Source organism: Sinocyclocheilus grahami, unplaced genomic scaffold (assembly GCF_001515645.1).
Source record: "Sinocyclocheilus grahami isolate Dianchi unplaced genomic scaffold, SAMN03320097.WGS_v1.1 scaffold207.1, whole genome shotgun sequence".
NCBI lineage: Eukaryota > Metazoa > Chordata > Actinopteri > Cypriniformes > Cyprinidae > Sinocyclocheilus > Sinocyclocheilus grahami.
The window spans coordinates 32,608-50,164 of NW_015505386.1; the positions used below are offsets into that span (position 1 = coordinate 32,608).

The window sequence follows — 17,557 nt, forward strand, 5'->3', positions numbered from 1 at the left end:
ATTTGTTTAAAGTCGATTACTACAGAAAATCATGTTGGCTCATCCCTTAATTTTTCCTTTTGTTGTTGTTTTAAAGAAAGCAAAAAACATGGTAAAACGAAGCACATATAATAGAAGTCAATACTGCTAATGAAATGTGAAGCGCCTTTTTTAATCTGTAAAAATGTGCATTATTTGAGAGTCTAGTATTCTAGACAAATGAACTTCTCGTTATTCATCAAAGACGCATCTGGGTATCTGTGGGTTGTTGCCAGTACATCAACAGAGACATGTTGTCAGATGAAGGTATAGCAGATGACTTTGTTTCTATCTGATTTTCAATTGTCAGACCTTGTGAATGCATGCAAACAAGAAAGAGACGTTTATGTCTATCTGCTGATTCTAGACAACTGGAAAACTACCTGGTTCGCGTGATCTCAAAGTCAGGAAATGATTCCATCACACCAGTCTAATGAATAATATTGAAGTGCCATGGCTGTACTGTACGTGTGACTAAACTAAAAGCATTTTATTCCTGTGGCTCAAACAATAGAGAATGGCAACGCCAAGGTCATGGGTTCGATTCCCAATGAATGCTTGAACTAAATAGTCTGACTTGTATCATGGTAACATGTATAATATTGAAGTATCATTGCTGTACAACACTATTGGCTAAAATAAAAGCATTTTTTTATTCCTGTTGCTCAAACAGTAAAGCATGGGTTTGATTCCCAAGGTATGCATGAACTGACACAAATGTATACCTTAAATGCAATAGATATTGGATGCAATTGGGAAAGAAGTGTCTGCCATATGCATTTCAGGGCTCAATTTACTATCAGCAAGTGCCTCACTATAACCACAATTTCTGCTTGTTTTTAAAGAAAAATGCCCAAATGCTGTTGATTGAGCTTTACTTTTGAACCTGAAACATTCCATTAAGTGTAGTCTAAGCATTCAAATACTTTCTGGGGCCACTGTGTGAAGATCCACCAGCAACAACATACACACATGGTCCACTCCACAGAGGGAGAGAGCACAAAAGAGACACACAGGAGAGAGGAGAGAGACACAGGAGAGCGGAAAAAATACAGACCACGGCACATCGAACACATCGACGCCCCTGTTGTTGGCTGAACCCCACCCCTTCCCCTCGGCCAGAGCCTCTCTCTCTCTTTATCTCCTCTGTCGCTCTCCCCCTCTCACCTCGCTCCAGCCCAGTCATGCGGTCCACACTGCACATCCGCTCTAGTGGTGGCCGGCGCTGCTTGCCTGCCTCTCGGGTGCTGCTTTCCAGGTCCAGGGAGCCCTGGCTGCGCGAGGGAGCCCCGGCACAGGCCTCGCATGCCAGGCCGCATTCCTTTCCCTCCCCCCAGCCACGGATGTTGTGCGCGCTGACAGAGCTCTGCAGCGGCTGGGAAAGGTGGTGTTGGTGATGGGGCTCCCCGTGGTGATGGTGTGACGTTCCCGTGCCAGAGATGTGCTGGTGGGGGTTTGATCCACTAGTTCCACTGCTTCCACCTCCGCTGGTGTTGCTGTGATGGTGGTTGCCATGATGGTGGTTGCTGTGATGATGGTTTCCGGATCCACTTCCACTTCCACTTCCATGGTGGCGGTGGTGGTGTTGGGTCGGAGAAGATGAGTTGGAGGACGTAGAGGGCTGACATGCCTCCTGCGTCCCTTTCAAGACCTCGAGCTCCAGGTTCTCCTTGCTTCCCCGGCTGGTTCCCAGCATGCCGCTCTCTCCAGTGATGGTGTAGACCTGAGCAGGCTGCAGGGCACACTCCACACACTTCAGCTGGTCCTCCTCTGCCGAAAAGCTACGCTCTAGGGACAGCCGGCTCTTGGAGGAAGTTGTCGGAGGCGGCGGTTCCACAAGGCCCAGGGCGGGGTTGATCAAGCTGGGATCGGCGCCGACGGCGGAGCCCTGGAGGGTGCAGCTGTGGAAGTTGTTGTTCTGAGTGCACAGGCTGTCTGGGGAGTCAGAGTCGTGGCCAACGAGGGTGTCAGACAGTAAGTGATCTTCAAATCAAACATTAGGACAGATGCCAAGAGAAAGAGAGAGGGACAAGTGAGAAACAGCAAGAGATGCACAGAGAAAAAGACAGATGGGGTAACACACGCTACATTAAGAAGTGGCACAGTTCCTCATGAAACATGAACGCGCCTGGAGTCTGAGAACATCACAGGCTCTGAGTGGACTGGAAAAAGAAGAGCGGAAAGAAAGAGGATTGGAGATAACTGACCTGATCCGTTGTGGTTCTCAGGATGGGTGTGAAGGTACTCTCCGAATGCACGAGCTGCTCTGCAAAAAACACACACATATTTGTCATTGGCAGGCCCACACTGTAAATTCAGTCACGGATGAAGGATAGTGTTAGGCACGACATGCTGTGAAGTCACAAGCAAATGACTTGGTTCTATTAATGCATTGTTCAAAAAGACTCACAAAGCATTACAGGCTTGAATCAGTCTGACAAATTTTTTATCAAATTAGCAGTTAGACTCACTTACTGAACTGCAAATTATCACTATATTCAATGCTGTCAATCTCGAAATTAAGCTTTGAGTACTTTTGAGTGCTTAAAGGCATAGTTTACCCAAAAATGTCAACATTACTCACCAAACCTTTTGAAATACAAAAAAAAAAGGATATTTTGTAGAATGTTGGTAACCAAACAGTTTTGGTGTCCATTGACTTCCAAGTGCACTGAAATATGTATGAGGTGTATCACATGAGAGTGAGTGAATTCTGGCATAATTAAATTTTTTCAGTGAATTATCCCTTTAAGGTTTCGGAAACATCAGTTCAAATCATTACTGGCTGATTGTTTAATGACAATGCATAGCTAAAATATACATTTGCAATAAATATTTTAATAAAAAAAAATAAAAAAACACGTAATAGAAAAGTACTCTCAGCTCCGTTTAGCACATTTCACCATGTGATATCCATTCTGCAGATTTCCACACATTTTCTACTGAAATCAGCTTAGTCATCAGGCTACAAAACCATAGAAGCATCACACAGTGTAATCCAGAACTGCATAATCCAATGACCCTGTCAGCAGCTGATCATATTTAACATTTACTGCAATCCTTTCATTGCTTAAATCCTGTTTTAATGAATTAAGCCCATCATGATGTCTCTTTTATAAGAGAACTTCAGAGCATTCAACGCAAACTTGCATTTTAAAACATGTATGCATCTGCATACATTTAAACATTATATCACTATATTTATCATTTTATTTGGATTTAATTATTATTTTAATTAGGTTTTGTGTGCTAAAGCAATCATAATTTAGTTTTTTTTAATGCCCGTGACCGTGAGAGGCACTCACACTGATACTAATAAGAGTTTATTTGTTGCTGTGCCTATAAGACTTCTATGTAAATATCCTTTTCACATATGACAGCACTTTGTTCCGGCAAATTAAACTCTTTTATGTACCAAAGATCGAGTAAATTAGACTTCTGATGATATGGTCCCCTTTAAACAACCATTTTTCCCCACATATGAACACGAGAAAACCATTCTAGACATAGACTAGAATGGACGATGGTTCCTTGTATGTCCTAATTCCGGATCCAGCTGTCAGTTTCTCTCACTTCTTTTTCAATTTGAGAAATGACAGGCCCAGTGCGGACTACTCTTAGCCTCTTAATGTCACCTGCTAAGCTGACACCAGCCTCGGGTATAAAGGGCTTTCACAGGGATATGAGTAATGCTCTGCATGCGGCAGTTGTCTGCATCGGGAGGTTTGACAGCCGGACTTCTCAAACTTGAGAATGTGGCTCGGCTTCTGCAGTGTGAAGGCTGAAATGAGGGGCAGGCATGTGGAAACACATGTGACTGTGAAAAAGGGGCATGTGGCAGAAAAAAAGGTGGGAAAACAAGAGTGGGGAGAGGAAGGGAGAAAGAGAGAGGAGGAGGAGGAACAGAGGAACACGCGCTGTGTAAATGTAATTGGTTGCTTTGTATTTCAGAGCCACCCACAGATTCAGATGTAGCGTTTTTATCTTTCCAGTCCAATAAGAAGAATGTGGGAGAATGATGGATTTGAAGGGTGAAAAAGGGACAAACAGAGACATGGAGATAAGTAGAAATATGGATGTGAAAATATAAATATATAGTAATTAAATAACTACATATATAATAAAAACTGTGAAATTAAGAAAAATAAACATGATTTTCAGCATTTCTTTTACCATTTTAATCACCTTTTTTCAGTTATACGGTAATAAAAAAAGTGAATGTATAATAATTATAAATAATTTAAAATCATAACAATAATCATAATAAAATATATAATGAAAAATATTTTAAGAAAATAAAAATGTAAAAGGAGAATAGCATGTCATGTCGTGTAAACTACTATAATAATAATAAAAAAAAATTAGTATACCATGTCATTGCATATCATATCACCCACTATATAAAAAATAAGAAATAAAATATAAATAAAGCAAGTATAGCATGTCACACTGAAGGTCATGTCAACTACTATAATAAAAAAATAAATAAAAATAATTAATTATTTTTAAATAATTAAAAAATAAAAATTGTTTAAAATTAGTACATGTCACTGCAGGTCATGTCAACTATAATAAAATAAGAAATAAATAAAATAATTTAAAAAAGAAAAATGTTAAAAATTAGCATAAGGTCACACTGCAGGTTACATCAACTACTATAATAAAATAATTATAAAAAATATAAAAAACCTTGTTTAAAATTAGTATAGCATGGCATGCTGCAGGTCATGTCAACAGCTATAATTAAACAAGAATTTACAAATAATATTTTAAAAAAATGTTTTAAAAGAAAATATCATGTCATGCTGCAGGTCGTGTCAACTACAGTACTATAAAATAAATAAATATGGTTACAAATGAGTATAGCATGTCAACTACCTAGATATAAAAAAGGTACCTTTATTATCTACATGAGTTTCTCTCAAATATAGCCTACAGAAAATGATCTTCATCAGAACATGATTACAGCTTTGATTGGTTTGAATTAAAGGCTCATGAATAACAGTGATGCAAATGATCAGCTGCTCGATAACTTCAAGAGATGCTCAAAACCTCATTCATACCAAAGTAAGCACTAATTTGACACTTAATTCACAGTCGGCTATAAAGAGAGGAGAGAGTGAGAAAATGAACGTCACAATGCTTCCCACAGGAAATATTTGTCACCACTGGCCCATTGTAAACAGCAGGAATCAAAGAGACAGAAAGAGAAACACTAATTAGTTCAGGCCAGAGGGGATATCATCAGTAACAATCGATAACACCGACTGAGAATTATGGGAAATGATTCAGCCAATCAGAACAGACAATAAAGATTTGAATAAATAATTAAGCCAGATAACCAAAGACACTTTGGTGGTTCCCATTTCATACACTCTTAAAAATAAAGATGCTTCACGATGCCATAGAAGAACCTTTTTGTCTAAATGGTTCCATAAAGAACCTTTAACATCTGAAGAACCTTTCTGTTTCACAAAAGGTTCTTTGTGGCGAGGTAAGAAATCGAAAAAGGTAAGAAAGAGATGGTTCTTTAAAGAACCTTTGACTGAACGGTTCTTTGTGGAACCAAAAATGGTTCTTCTATGGCATCGCTTGAAGAACCTTTTGAAGCACCTTTATTTTTAAGAGTGTAAGTGCATATTGATGCCTTGATAATAAACGAACAACAGCTTATTCTGTTCCGCATACGGTGGCTTTGGCACTGTAAATCACCGGGTGAGTCATTGCTTTTCGGGAAGCTGATTCAATCTTGTAGGAGACATGATGGATGGGTCCTTAATACGCTCTGCCTGAACCCGTTTTCGCCACACAGACAAATATTTGCATGCAACAACACATGCTTTCATACCTTTTAATGTATCTAATGAACCTGTTCTGCACAATATATGGCCCACACATAATCACATCCATTCCCCACGCACGGAAAACCCACTCCGATCTCAATATTGCAACCTCCTCCACAGAAGCTGTCACACACCCTGGGATCGTTCCACAGGAATCCCTGGTGGCTCGCAGTCGCCCTGACGTAACGTTCAACAACATGACACTTGTGACAGCACTTTAAATTATTCAGTTTTGCCAAAACAGCTCATGTTGAACCAGATCATTCTCGCTCGCTTCGTAGCAAGCATCCTCTAATGCAACAGGGTTAATTGGAGTTAAAGTCCGAAGAGCCACATACTTGACCTGAAGAACAGGGGAATGCAGTAAGCATGCTGCCTACATAGGAAGCTTACTACTTAGGGAGCATCCTAACTATCATGTAAGTGACAGATTTGGAAGCCTCTACATAAATGACACACAAAATTTTGACTGATTTGATGTTATCATGTTGCTAAGCTAACCGTGTGATGCTTAAATATAAATTAAAAATATTAATTTTTTACATATACTGGGAAAAAGAATACATATTGAATTTGTATAATATATAGTATCATCGATACTATGCAGTAATAAATTAAATCTGAATGTTGGATTATTTTACTGAACTGTAAAATTAAACAAAAACAACATTAACATTACAATTAAAAAAGAATAAATAAAGATACATTTTAAATAAAAGTTAAGGTAAGCATCCATCTGTTCTTGAGCACTACAATTTTACAATCAACTAGATGCCCCAAGAGAATTATCATATTAATGAAATATCAGAAAAAATACAGGATAATATAATACATTTTTAATTGCACAAATTATACATTTTGAATTACACACTTGCACCGGTTATTACATTTCAGTATTAATGATATTCTGCAGTAGTGAATGAAATTTGAATCTTGGATTTTCCACTGAGCTTTAAAATTAAAGCTCTTTTTTTCAATTAAAATACATTAATAATTTTTAAGAAAAATACAAATAAAAGTTAAATTTAAAATAAACATTTTAAATAAATTCTATCCGCTCTTGTATGCTAAAATTCTACATTGCTTCCTTTTCTCTTAGCTCATTTGATTAACATCAGCTAGACGTCCCAAGCTGAGGGAATTATCATATTAATAAAATATCAGAAGAAATGCAGGAAGATAAGAAGGAAGGAAGGGGGCCGAAAGAGAGGGAGGGCAAGAAAATGGGTAATGGGTAAAGCGAGGAAGAAAAACGAGAAAAAAAGAGGAGCTACTAGGTGAAGATGAGATAATAAAAGGATGAAAAAGATGAAGGTGAGCAATAGGAGGAAAAACTATGTAAATGTGTGGGTTTTGACGCTGGAGTGTAGGAATGCATCGTGTGATTCCAAAAGGTCAGAGAAACAAGGTAGATGAAAAAAATGAGAGCTGAGAGGAACATTAAACATGAAAGTGTATTAAATACAGTGCGAGAAACTGGTGAAATTCAATACAGCAGCAGAGCCATTTCCAGTGGCTCAACCAATTAAAAGCCATTTACAATAAAGCTAACACACACACACACAAATTCTACATTTCCGTAATGCATCTGCATGTTGTTTTGTGTGTGTGTGTGTTTCTGTAATTATCATCATTCTCAAATGGCAATTCCTTATAGATTCTCATAAAGCATAATTTTGTCTTATGTTTTTTGTACCACAGTATTTTTTGGGGAGTGTGTGCTTAATAGTCATGATAATAGTTAATAGAAATAGAAAATTTTTAAGTTTCTTTCTCTTTTCTTTTGAAAGGAATTAATACTTTTATTCATTAATAAGAAATGTTACTTGAACTGCATATTAGACTGATTTCTAAAGAATCATGTGAAACTGAAGACTGTAATAATGGCTGCTGAAAATTCAGCTTTGCCATCATAGCAATAAATTACATTTTAAAATATATTAGAACAAACCACAGTAAATGAATGAATGAATGAATAAACAAGTAACTCGCTCAATGTATTGTAATTTCAAACCTATTACGTCCATAAAATGAAAATCAGTGGGGTCCAAAACAACTCCGAACTCCAAGTACTTTCACTGTATGCCACAAAAGAAAGCAGACCACAGGGGTTTGGGACAACAGGATCATCTAGAGCAGATTTCTCACCACAAATGTTTTAGCGCTCTTTCTATCTCTTTGCTTTCAGCAGTGTTACTCAACAGAAGCAGCACATAAAAGCATGGGCACAGTAGGAGGGGACCGAATCCATGACAGTGCACTCACACACATTCACACACACAGCAGGCACTCATGCATGAAACATACACACACTAGAAAATTCACACTCCATGCCACTCTCAAACACAGGACTGTCATAATGCAGTACACAACTGCTGTTGTGTTTATACAAAATGTAATTTTAATTAATCACATGGCATTTACAGCATTTGACATCAATTGTTTAGAACTGAGAACAAGAGCAAATATGGCAGATTTCAAATCACTCACTCCAACCAAGCAACTTCCATTGAGATGAATACTAACAGATAGACAGGTATCATAATTAAAGGGATAGTTCACCCACAAATAAAAATGTGCTAAAAACGTAATCTCCCTCAGGCCATCCAAGATGTAGATGAATTTGTTTTTTTCATCAGAACAGATTTGGAGTTTTTTTTTTTTATTGGATCTTCTGCAGTGAATGGGTGCCATCAGAATGAGAGACCAAACAGCTGATAAAAAAATCACTATAATTCCCAAGTAATCCTTACGTCTCCAGTCCATCAATTAACATCTTCTAAAGTAAAAAGCTGCATGTTTGTGAGAAACTAATCCATCAAGATGTTTTTACCTTCAAACCGTGGCTTCCGGCTAAAATATGAGTGCTCTATCCATAATATTGCCTTCTCCGGTGAAAAAGACGTCTTATCTGAATCAGGAGAGAAATACGCACCGATCAAGCACGGCGTAACAGTCCAAATCATTCTAAACAAATATGCTGGAGGATTTTGATGGGGGAGGACAATAGAGGATGGACTTTTTCACTGGAGGAAGTATTATTATAGATTATGGACTGGTATTTTGGCCAGAAGTGACAGTTTAAGGTTAAAGTGCCTTGGATGATGGATTTGTATCTAACAAACATGCAGCTTTTCACTTCACAAGATGTTAATTGATGGACTGGAGTGATGTGGATTATTGTGATGTTTTTATCAGCTGTTTAGACTCTCATTATGACGGCACCCATTCACTGCATTGTATCCGTTGGTGAGCAAGTGATGTAATGCTAAATTTCTCCAAATCTTTTCCGATGAATAAACAAACTCTTCTACATCTTGGATGGCCTGAGGGTACATTTTCAGCAAATTTAAATTTTTGGGTGAACTATTCCTTTAAGAAATGATTTAGGTCAACTTAGTTGTCTAGACACTTCACCAAGCAGACACTTCACTGGCATTTTTTCCCAGAGATCCTTATGCATTTAATTCAGGCAGGTCCTTGAGAACAATTATAAGGTGAGTGGATAACATGAATTTAATATTAGCCCGGGGACAACTGCACAGTCAAGCATTTCTGATCCTTCTGACATATTTTCCTCTGATATATTCTGAGCTAAACAGCAGCACGGCTAATGGCATGTTCTTGTAGTGCATGTTTGTGCAGCATATGGGACCTGCGCTTCGGCACAGACCACAGATTAAAATGTCACCCTCCTCCCTCTTCCACGGTTTGAGAGCCGGGCTTAATGACACCTGGAACCCTCCTTCGCCCTGAGCGCACCCTCTCTTCAACTCTCACTCGACCCTTTTCTCTCTCTCTCTCTTGCATAACAGCAGAGACAACAATGTCAAAGGCATAATCGCAGTGTGTCAGAGTCATCCTGAGATCTGCATTATCTCAAACGGTCCGACTAATTACAGGACACGGTCTAATCTCTGCTACCAGATAATAAATAGAGCAGGAAGTGAAGGGGGGAGACGCAGCATGTTCTGACTGACTTCTAATTCAAGTATATAAGATGTGGTGTCTCTTCACAAAGATGTATAATGAATGATGTTAAAACTGTAAGGCAGGCGATTTAGCATAGTGGGAGGTATTATCTAGGATTTGTTCTTTTAGCATTTGGATAAAATAGGATTAGTTAAGTCTAACCTACCGAAAAAGGAATAGTTCACTCAAAAACAAAAATTCTTGCATTATTTACTCACCCTCATGTCGTTCCAAATCTGGATGCAGTTATTTTGTTCTGTGGAACACAAGATAAGACATTTTGAAGATTTTTCCCATACAAGGACCGTGTGAAAAGAAGTGCAGAATAGGAGAAGGTTATTAGAGAATAGTTAAATTTCAGTCTGGTCCTTACAGAAAACTATCAAATAATTTTTACTATACTTGAAATATAGTACATGAGTTATAGTACAGGTCAATCAATATGGTATCTTAAAATAATAATAATTTATACTTTTACTCAGCGATGATGCATTAAATTGATCAAAAGTGACAGTAAAGGCAATTAGATTGTTTAAAAAAAACAATATTTTTTGTTCGTTTTTATAAAAATATTAAGCAGCAAAAATGTTTTCAACAATGATAATAATAAAATGTTTCTTGAGCTGCAAATCAGCATATTAACTATTATTATTATTAGAATGATTTCTGAATGATCATATGTGACACTGAAGACTGGAGTAATGATCGCTGAAAATGCAGCTTTGCCATCACATGAATAAGTTACATTTTAAAATATATTGAAATACAAAACAATCCATTTAAATTGTAATAACATTTCATATTGTTTTGTTGCATTTTCGATCAGATAAATGCAGCCTTGGTGAGCTTAAGACACTTCTTTCAAAACATTAGAAAAAAATCTTACTGACTTTAAAACAGTATTTTACAAAATTATTTTAAATAAAGAGATATCTTTAAAAAAAGTGTTTATCATTCATTTATACAGTAATTGTAAAGTCAAAAGAATTTAAAACTGACAAAGTGAGAAGATAAACACTGCTGTTAATTGGCCAAGTGGATATGATTATTGATTAATGATCTCATAATCAAACATTTGTTAGGCTTGTTATTGTTGCAAGCAGACTAGCTTGACCAGAGCAGCTATAAAGGGTACTAGCCAAAATCAGCATATCTACAATGTACCTTGTAGTCCGCAATTTGTTCATTTAAGATGGTCACCAGCTGATCCAATTTAGCTGGTCTTGGATGGTGTTTCAGCAGTGTTCATAAATGGCTGATTTAAATGTCGACCCAATGACTGAAAAAAAAAATTAAATTAAAGCTATATATGAAAATCTGGTTACACTACTTGAAGGGGTGTGCATAAGACTGACATGACACCTTCATTATCATGACATGACACATGTCATGAATATGAAGGTTTTTATGCATGTTTATGACAACTGTTATTAAGTGTCATTTGCTCAGTTATGTAATTTTTAATGCAAAGATTACATTGTTTGAGATGTCTTTGTTATGGGCTATGGTTAGTGGTAAGGGTTACACTTAATGACAGTTGTCATAAACATGCATAAAACCTCCTTCATATTCATGACATGTGTCATGTCATGATTATGAAGGTGTCATGTCAGTCTTATGCACACCCCTTCAAGTAAAGTGTTACCGAAAATCTTTATAAATTCCCTGCTTTGATATTTAATATGAAAATACAAGCTATTTTTAATATGCTGGAAGGAGGGTGACGACATGGGTTGTGGCTCTAGATCCTTTCTGGGAAACTATGAGCACATCTGAAATGCCAGCATTCAGCAGACTTATCCGAGGCCCAAAGATCAATGAGTCAGATCTCATCAGCCTGCAGTGAATAAAAACACACTGAAAAGAGCCTCACTTCCCACTCCATAGCTTAGACTAGGCTTAAAGAAAGGCAGTCTCTTCAGAAACTGCAGGCGTGAGAGAATATCCTTAAAAGGTTCCATATAGGTCAATGGATTTCAGTGTCTGTTTTAAGTGCTAGAGTTAGAGATTACACTGCACTGGTCTTACAACGCTTCGACTGACAGCAGCCTAAAGGCTGTCAAAGAGGTTAAACGCAACATTTCTTATGTTTCTTTAAGATGTCCTGGTGCTTTCATCAGCCAGCAAAAGCTTTCAACTTTGGCCCAGGGTCTGTCTGTTACAACATAAGAAAAATCATTTTCCTAATCTTATTGGAGTCTGTTTTTCTTTAAAAATATTCCAAAATCATCCAAACAAAAGATATTTAAAAAGGGGCAAAATTACATCAGACTTGTTTTTAGGTAATATATCTTAAATTTAATTAATTTTTTCTTACCCACTGGCAAATAATCTGGTCCTGTTTTCATCATAAACCTCACTAGTTTAGTACATTTATGGTTAAAAAAAAAACAATATTCCAATACAGTAATAAAAGTAATTCAAAATATATAATAAAAGCCTTAATATCTGAGCAAAAAAAATTTATGCAGTATTGCTTTTTGCTTCTTAGATGTTTTTTTTTTGTTTGTGAAATATCTTACAGTATGGCTGTTTTGAGAAGTCTTCACACCACACTGCAAACATCCAAACAGAATGGAAAAAAAACACTCCCAACCTCATAAACGCTCAGCCAGTACACCACATTCAGTTTGGCAGTGATTTTAAGACATGTCTGACTGCTTATCCCTTAATAACATCATCTAATTCTGCTATGCCTATTTTCCATCCTGATATTAAGGATACACACTATAAACAGTACAGCAAAGGAATAACAAATGGATTTCTGAATGTTACAGTACATTTAAACCTCAAGAATTCACACCTTAACTAAAACCCAAAGGAGTCACGAAATAGAAATATGCATGTATCTATCGAAACGAGACGGCGTGATAGCACAGCCGGTGACTCAGACTCTCGGTTAATAAATCAGAGTGGATGAGCATCAAGTGGAAATCTGCAGACCGCTCATGATTATCATACAAACACTGTACAGACCAGGCTCTCCATGCTGACCCAGTGGCCCTGAAAACATTCAGTCTAAAAATGACTCAGAAACACACAAAAAAGAAAGAAAGAAAGACTAGGAAGAACCTATTACATAAGTCATACGAAGTTATTCTGAGAAGAAAATAATATTTATTGCTACACAGCGACCTAGTTATTTATAAATAAAAAACAAGGGGGGGAAAAAGGATTTATAAACAACAAAAACGAATAAAAATGCCAAAACACAGCAAATTTATTAACATTTTAGGTTACACTTTACTAGAAGGGGTGTGCATAAGACTGACACGACACCTTCATAATCATAACATGACACCTACATAATCATGACATGACACATGTCATGAATATGAAGGGTTTTTATGCATGTTTATGACAACTGTCATTAAGTGTCATTTGCTCAGTTATGTCATTTTTAATGCAAAGATGACATTGTTTGAGATGTCTTTGTTATGGGCTATGGTTAGGAGTAAGGGTAGGGGGTAGGGTTAGGTCAAATAATGTAATATTTGCATTAAAAATGACATAACTGAGCGAATGACACTTAATGACAGTTGTCATAAACATGCATAAAACCTCCTTCATATTCATGACATGTCATGATTATGAAGGTGCCATGTCAGTCTTATGCACACCCCTTCAAGTAAAGTGTTACCACATTTTAACTAGAATTAAAATAAAAATCGAAACTGAAATTATTAACAAACTACAATAGCATCTCAATGATACTAAAATATTACTGACATATGGTGAGTAAATTATTACATAATTCACATTCAAAATAAGCCATTGAGGGGTTCAAAACTGCAATCTTCTAGTTACCAGCTCAGATCTTATCAAAAGAGCATGTTTCGTTTCACACTTGGAAGGATTATTCAGAGAAAACCACTACAAATGCATGATGTGGCCAAGCTGAAAAGATTTTAAAAGTAGTGCAGGTTGAGAGCAGGAGTACTTCCTTTTCTGTAGTGTGTCGGAGTGGGCCGGGGTATACTATTGATCCTGTGTGTATTCACAGAACATGGTCCACCTTCAGATTTTGCTTTTGAACAGCTCAGTGGTCATGACCCAGTGTCTGAAGGAGAGGAGATTACCAGAGACCGCCTTCACAAGGTGCAAAAGTCCCCCGGACAATGTGAGCACAAAGCGTGCACGTTATTCCAAACGGTGTTGAGAAAGACTAGCTTTTGACATAAATAGCCATTTCTTTGACAGTCAACGAATCGCAATGTGACAATGATTTGAATTCGGCTTTGGCTGACAATTATTCTACAGCACAACACCTCTTTCTTTGCTCAAAACACTATAATTTACAGGCTATAATAGCAGTAACAACTGCCACAGGGCCATGACTAATTCCTTTGCAAATGAGCAGTTTCTTCCTGCAGGGCAGCCCATTTTAACAGCGTCCACATCTGAAGTCTGAATACTGTCTGATTACTGAAATGCAGCTTGCTTTAATTTGAATTCAAGGCAGTTTAGAGGCCCTTTTGTTTATGTTGATAGAGACAGACCCTAGAGCATTGACTCCAAGATTTAAAGGCCAACAGAATATCTGCAATATTTCTGACATAGCTGCTCATTTTCAAACAATTTATTTACAGAAACTTGAAGTAAATCTGTTCAAATTATATAATAAAATAATTATAAACAATTAATTATTTATAGTTAAGACATACATAAATCTTAAAATATATACTTTAAAAAATGTAATTACATTTGATTATATTAATTTCCATGACCTTTCCCGGTCTAGAAATCAAACTTTTAAAACTCCAGATCATGAGAACCATGGTTTTGGAAAAACGAAAAAAGGGGAAAACATTAAGGGAACAAATAATAGCAAATATGATTTCAGCGAAAATGTGATTTTAGCTGATTCTAAACCTAGTTTTGTCTAATTTTAAATCATTTTAAGTGTGCTAGTAGGTCCCAGCCCCCTGAATGAGAACCACTGCCCTACAAGTTCATCTACAAAGACTTTCGCCAATGAATTGGTCATAATTAATCAAAAAAAGATTCATATGTTCAGCATACAGTATGTTGATTACTCATGCATTAACATTAATATTGCATAACTCAAAACTATGTATGAGAGTGTCTTATCATGCCATTAACGTGTTGTGTCGGTTTAGGATTCTGTCTACCGGTCTCCGTTACATCGGTCATTTCTACTCAGCATGCAAAGCCGTTTGCACAGATCTACCTTCCCTGCATACTGAACAGCCGCTCGTTCAGGCTTATGACACACACACATAAATGCACCGAGGTAAAGGAATGCCATCCCATTCATCACTTCAATCCATGACTGAATGCTTTACGTCTACAGCTGGATTTAGACAAGGTCATTTCAATGCCCTCTAACTACAAGGAATGACAGCTGCAAAGTTTTTCTGCTCGAATGCAACAATCACAATCCATTCTGCATGTGAACATTAAGGATGCAATGACTCACAGCATCCCTGAGGCACCAGGCCCAGATGTTAGCGTGAGAAGGTGAACCTCTTCTTATGAATTATGACAGACGTGATACACATGAGAGCTAAACAGACACAAGTTATGTAATAACAGGTCTGTAATGACTCACAGCATCCCTGAGGCACCAGGCCCAGATGTTAGCGTGAGAAGGTGAACCTCTGCTTATGAATTATGACAGACGTGATACACATGAGAGCTAAACAGACACAAGTTATGTAATAACAGGTCTGTAGTCAAGACTATAGCGCTCAATCAATATGAGCTTTTCATAAATAATAAAGAAATCAAGCCACTATTGTGTTGCCTTAGAGTAACGTGTTAATTTAACTCCTGTGGTGACTGAATCATACTCTTGGTTACAAGACTGCCAGTCTGTTTTCCAATGACGATATAATTCACCATGACACAGGAACACCAAGGGCAGCACGAGTCAGTCACAGATGATTGACAGATTGAGTCTCGTGCATGTTTGCCTGTTGCAAGCGTATCAGCGGTGAAGAACGGTGCCAATGCCTTGATCTACAGACAAGAAGAGGACTTGTTAGGCTGCTTTGCTGGAAAATCCATCTTAGGCTGCAGGGTCTCAAGCTGGTCAAACATGGTCTAAGTTGATCATTAGCACTGACAAGACTATCTTAGACCAGTAAACCGGCCTAAGGTGGTCAAGATGGCTTTAAGAATAAGACGGAAGTTTTAAATGGATTTTACAACAGCATTCTTATATTTTTTGCTTAGGAAATAAAGTTTACTGTGAGACCTACTCTTAGAAGAGTAATTAACCTAATTAATTAATAATTGAATATATTAAGTAAGTTGTGGGACCCCTTACAGGGATAATTCACTGAAAAGAAATGTTTAACTTTCCCTTGCTGAACATAAAAACCGAAATTCTGAAAAATGCTTTAGGTGATTGAACATGTAAAACATGCAGAAGCACCATAATAGTACAATGACAATAGTTTTGTGTGAGGAACAGATTAACATTTAGGTTATTCGCTATAATGTTCACTTCCATTGAGCTGATTATTGAGTCACTGATATGAGAGCTCTATCTGTAATACAAATGATTCACTGGAAGATTCAACACACATGACATTATGAATTCGGTTCTGTAGCCTACTCTAAAAACATTTTCATTAAACAGGGATTCACTTTCGTTACGTTCCTCACATTCATGCTCTCAAAGACTTTTAAGATACTTTTAAAATATATATTTTTATGCGGCTGGACATCTTCAGTCACCATTCATTTGCATATAAAAGACAGATCTGTTGTTTTCCGCAAAATATATACAGTCATACAGATCTGGAACAAAATGAGGGAAAGGGAATGATGACAGAAATATCATTTTGGGGTGAATTGTGATTTTAATGTGAATATCAATGTACTGAATATTCGCAGATAAATGGAACAGTAACGCTAAAAAAAAAAAAAAAGCATTCGTTTTCGGGACGTCGGTCTTCTAAATGACCGGTTAGCTTAGACAAATATCACGGCTGACCTTTCCTTTCTCGCATGAATGAGAGTTGAGATCCCCACACGGCGTTTTATAACTTCACAGCTCTGAAGCCACACGTACGAATGCAGAGCTGAACTGACGGGCTTCCTGCGGTGCAAAACCCAAAACGAGCTCAGATAAAAGCAGACACTCACCTAACTTTGGCTGCCACCGAAGAAATCGCATCATTTCTCAGATTCTTCCTTTTGGACACTGCAGTTCCCATGCTGGCATGGAAACGACGCTTGCAAGAAAACAGCACATTCCAGATGTCAAAGCATTGGAGAAAACGCGTGGGGAAAAAATGATGGAACGGGTTGGTTTTGGGATGCGGATCCTTTTGCGTTCACATGAAGGTCTGTTTATAGCATAGCGCAAAATTTCTGGAGGTGATGCGGGACAGAGGATGCTGCCGTCTCCTCTTGCTAGTGTCAACTAGTTAAAGAAAAAACACGCACGAGCAGATCCCTCCCCTCCCCTCCTCTCTCTCTTCATTGAGATAAGAAAGATACGACGGATTAAAGAGTGTTTATGGTGGTAGGAATGTGTGAGGGTCCAGACAGGAAACCCAGTGGGACCATATATGGAGCGACCACCCCTCCAATTCCGCCCACTCGTGAAGTGGGTCCAGCGCCAATGTCAGGTGCAGAATGAGCTGGAGTGACCGGAACACATGCATAAATACCGCACTCAGGGGCGTCATGCACTCATTTTTGAGGGGACACGAGTGGGGGGTGGGGGTCGACATGTGACGCACAGCAGC

General features: G+C 37.7%; 1 protein-coding gene across 1 annotated transcript in view; it reads right to left on the reverse strand.

The window, feature by feature from the left end:
- The window catches only part of LOC107595664 (NMDA receptor synaptonuclear signaling and neuronal migration factor-like), a 38,945-nt gene extending 21,605 nt beyond the window's left edge, over positions 1 to 17,340 (reverse strand). The window contains exons 1-3 of the mRNA XM_016286140.1: positions 16,950 to 17,340; positions 2,226 to 2,284; positions 1,186 to 2,001 (exon numbers count right to left, since the gene is read on the reverse strand). Coding sequence (XP_016141626.1) covers positions 1,186 to 2,001; positions 2,226 to 2,284; positions 16,950 to 17,020 — 946 coding nt within the window. The 5' untranslated portion in view covers positions 17,021 to 17,340. The remainder of the gene's footprint in view (positions 1 to 1,185; positions 2,002 to 2,225; positions 2,285 to 16,949) is intronic.
- Positions 17,341 to 17,557: the final 217 nt, after the last annotated feature.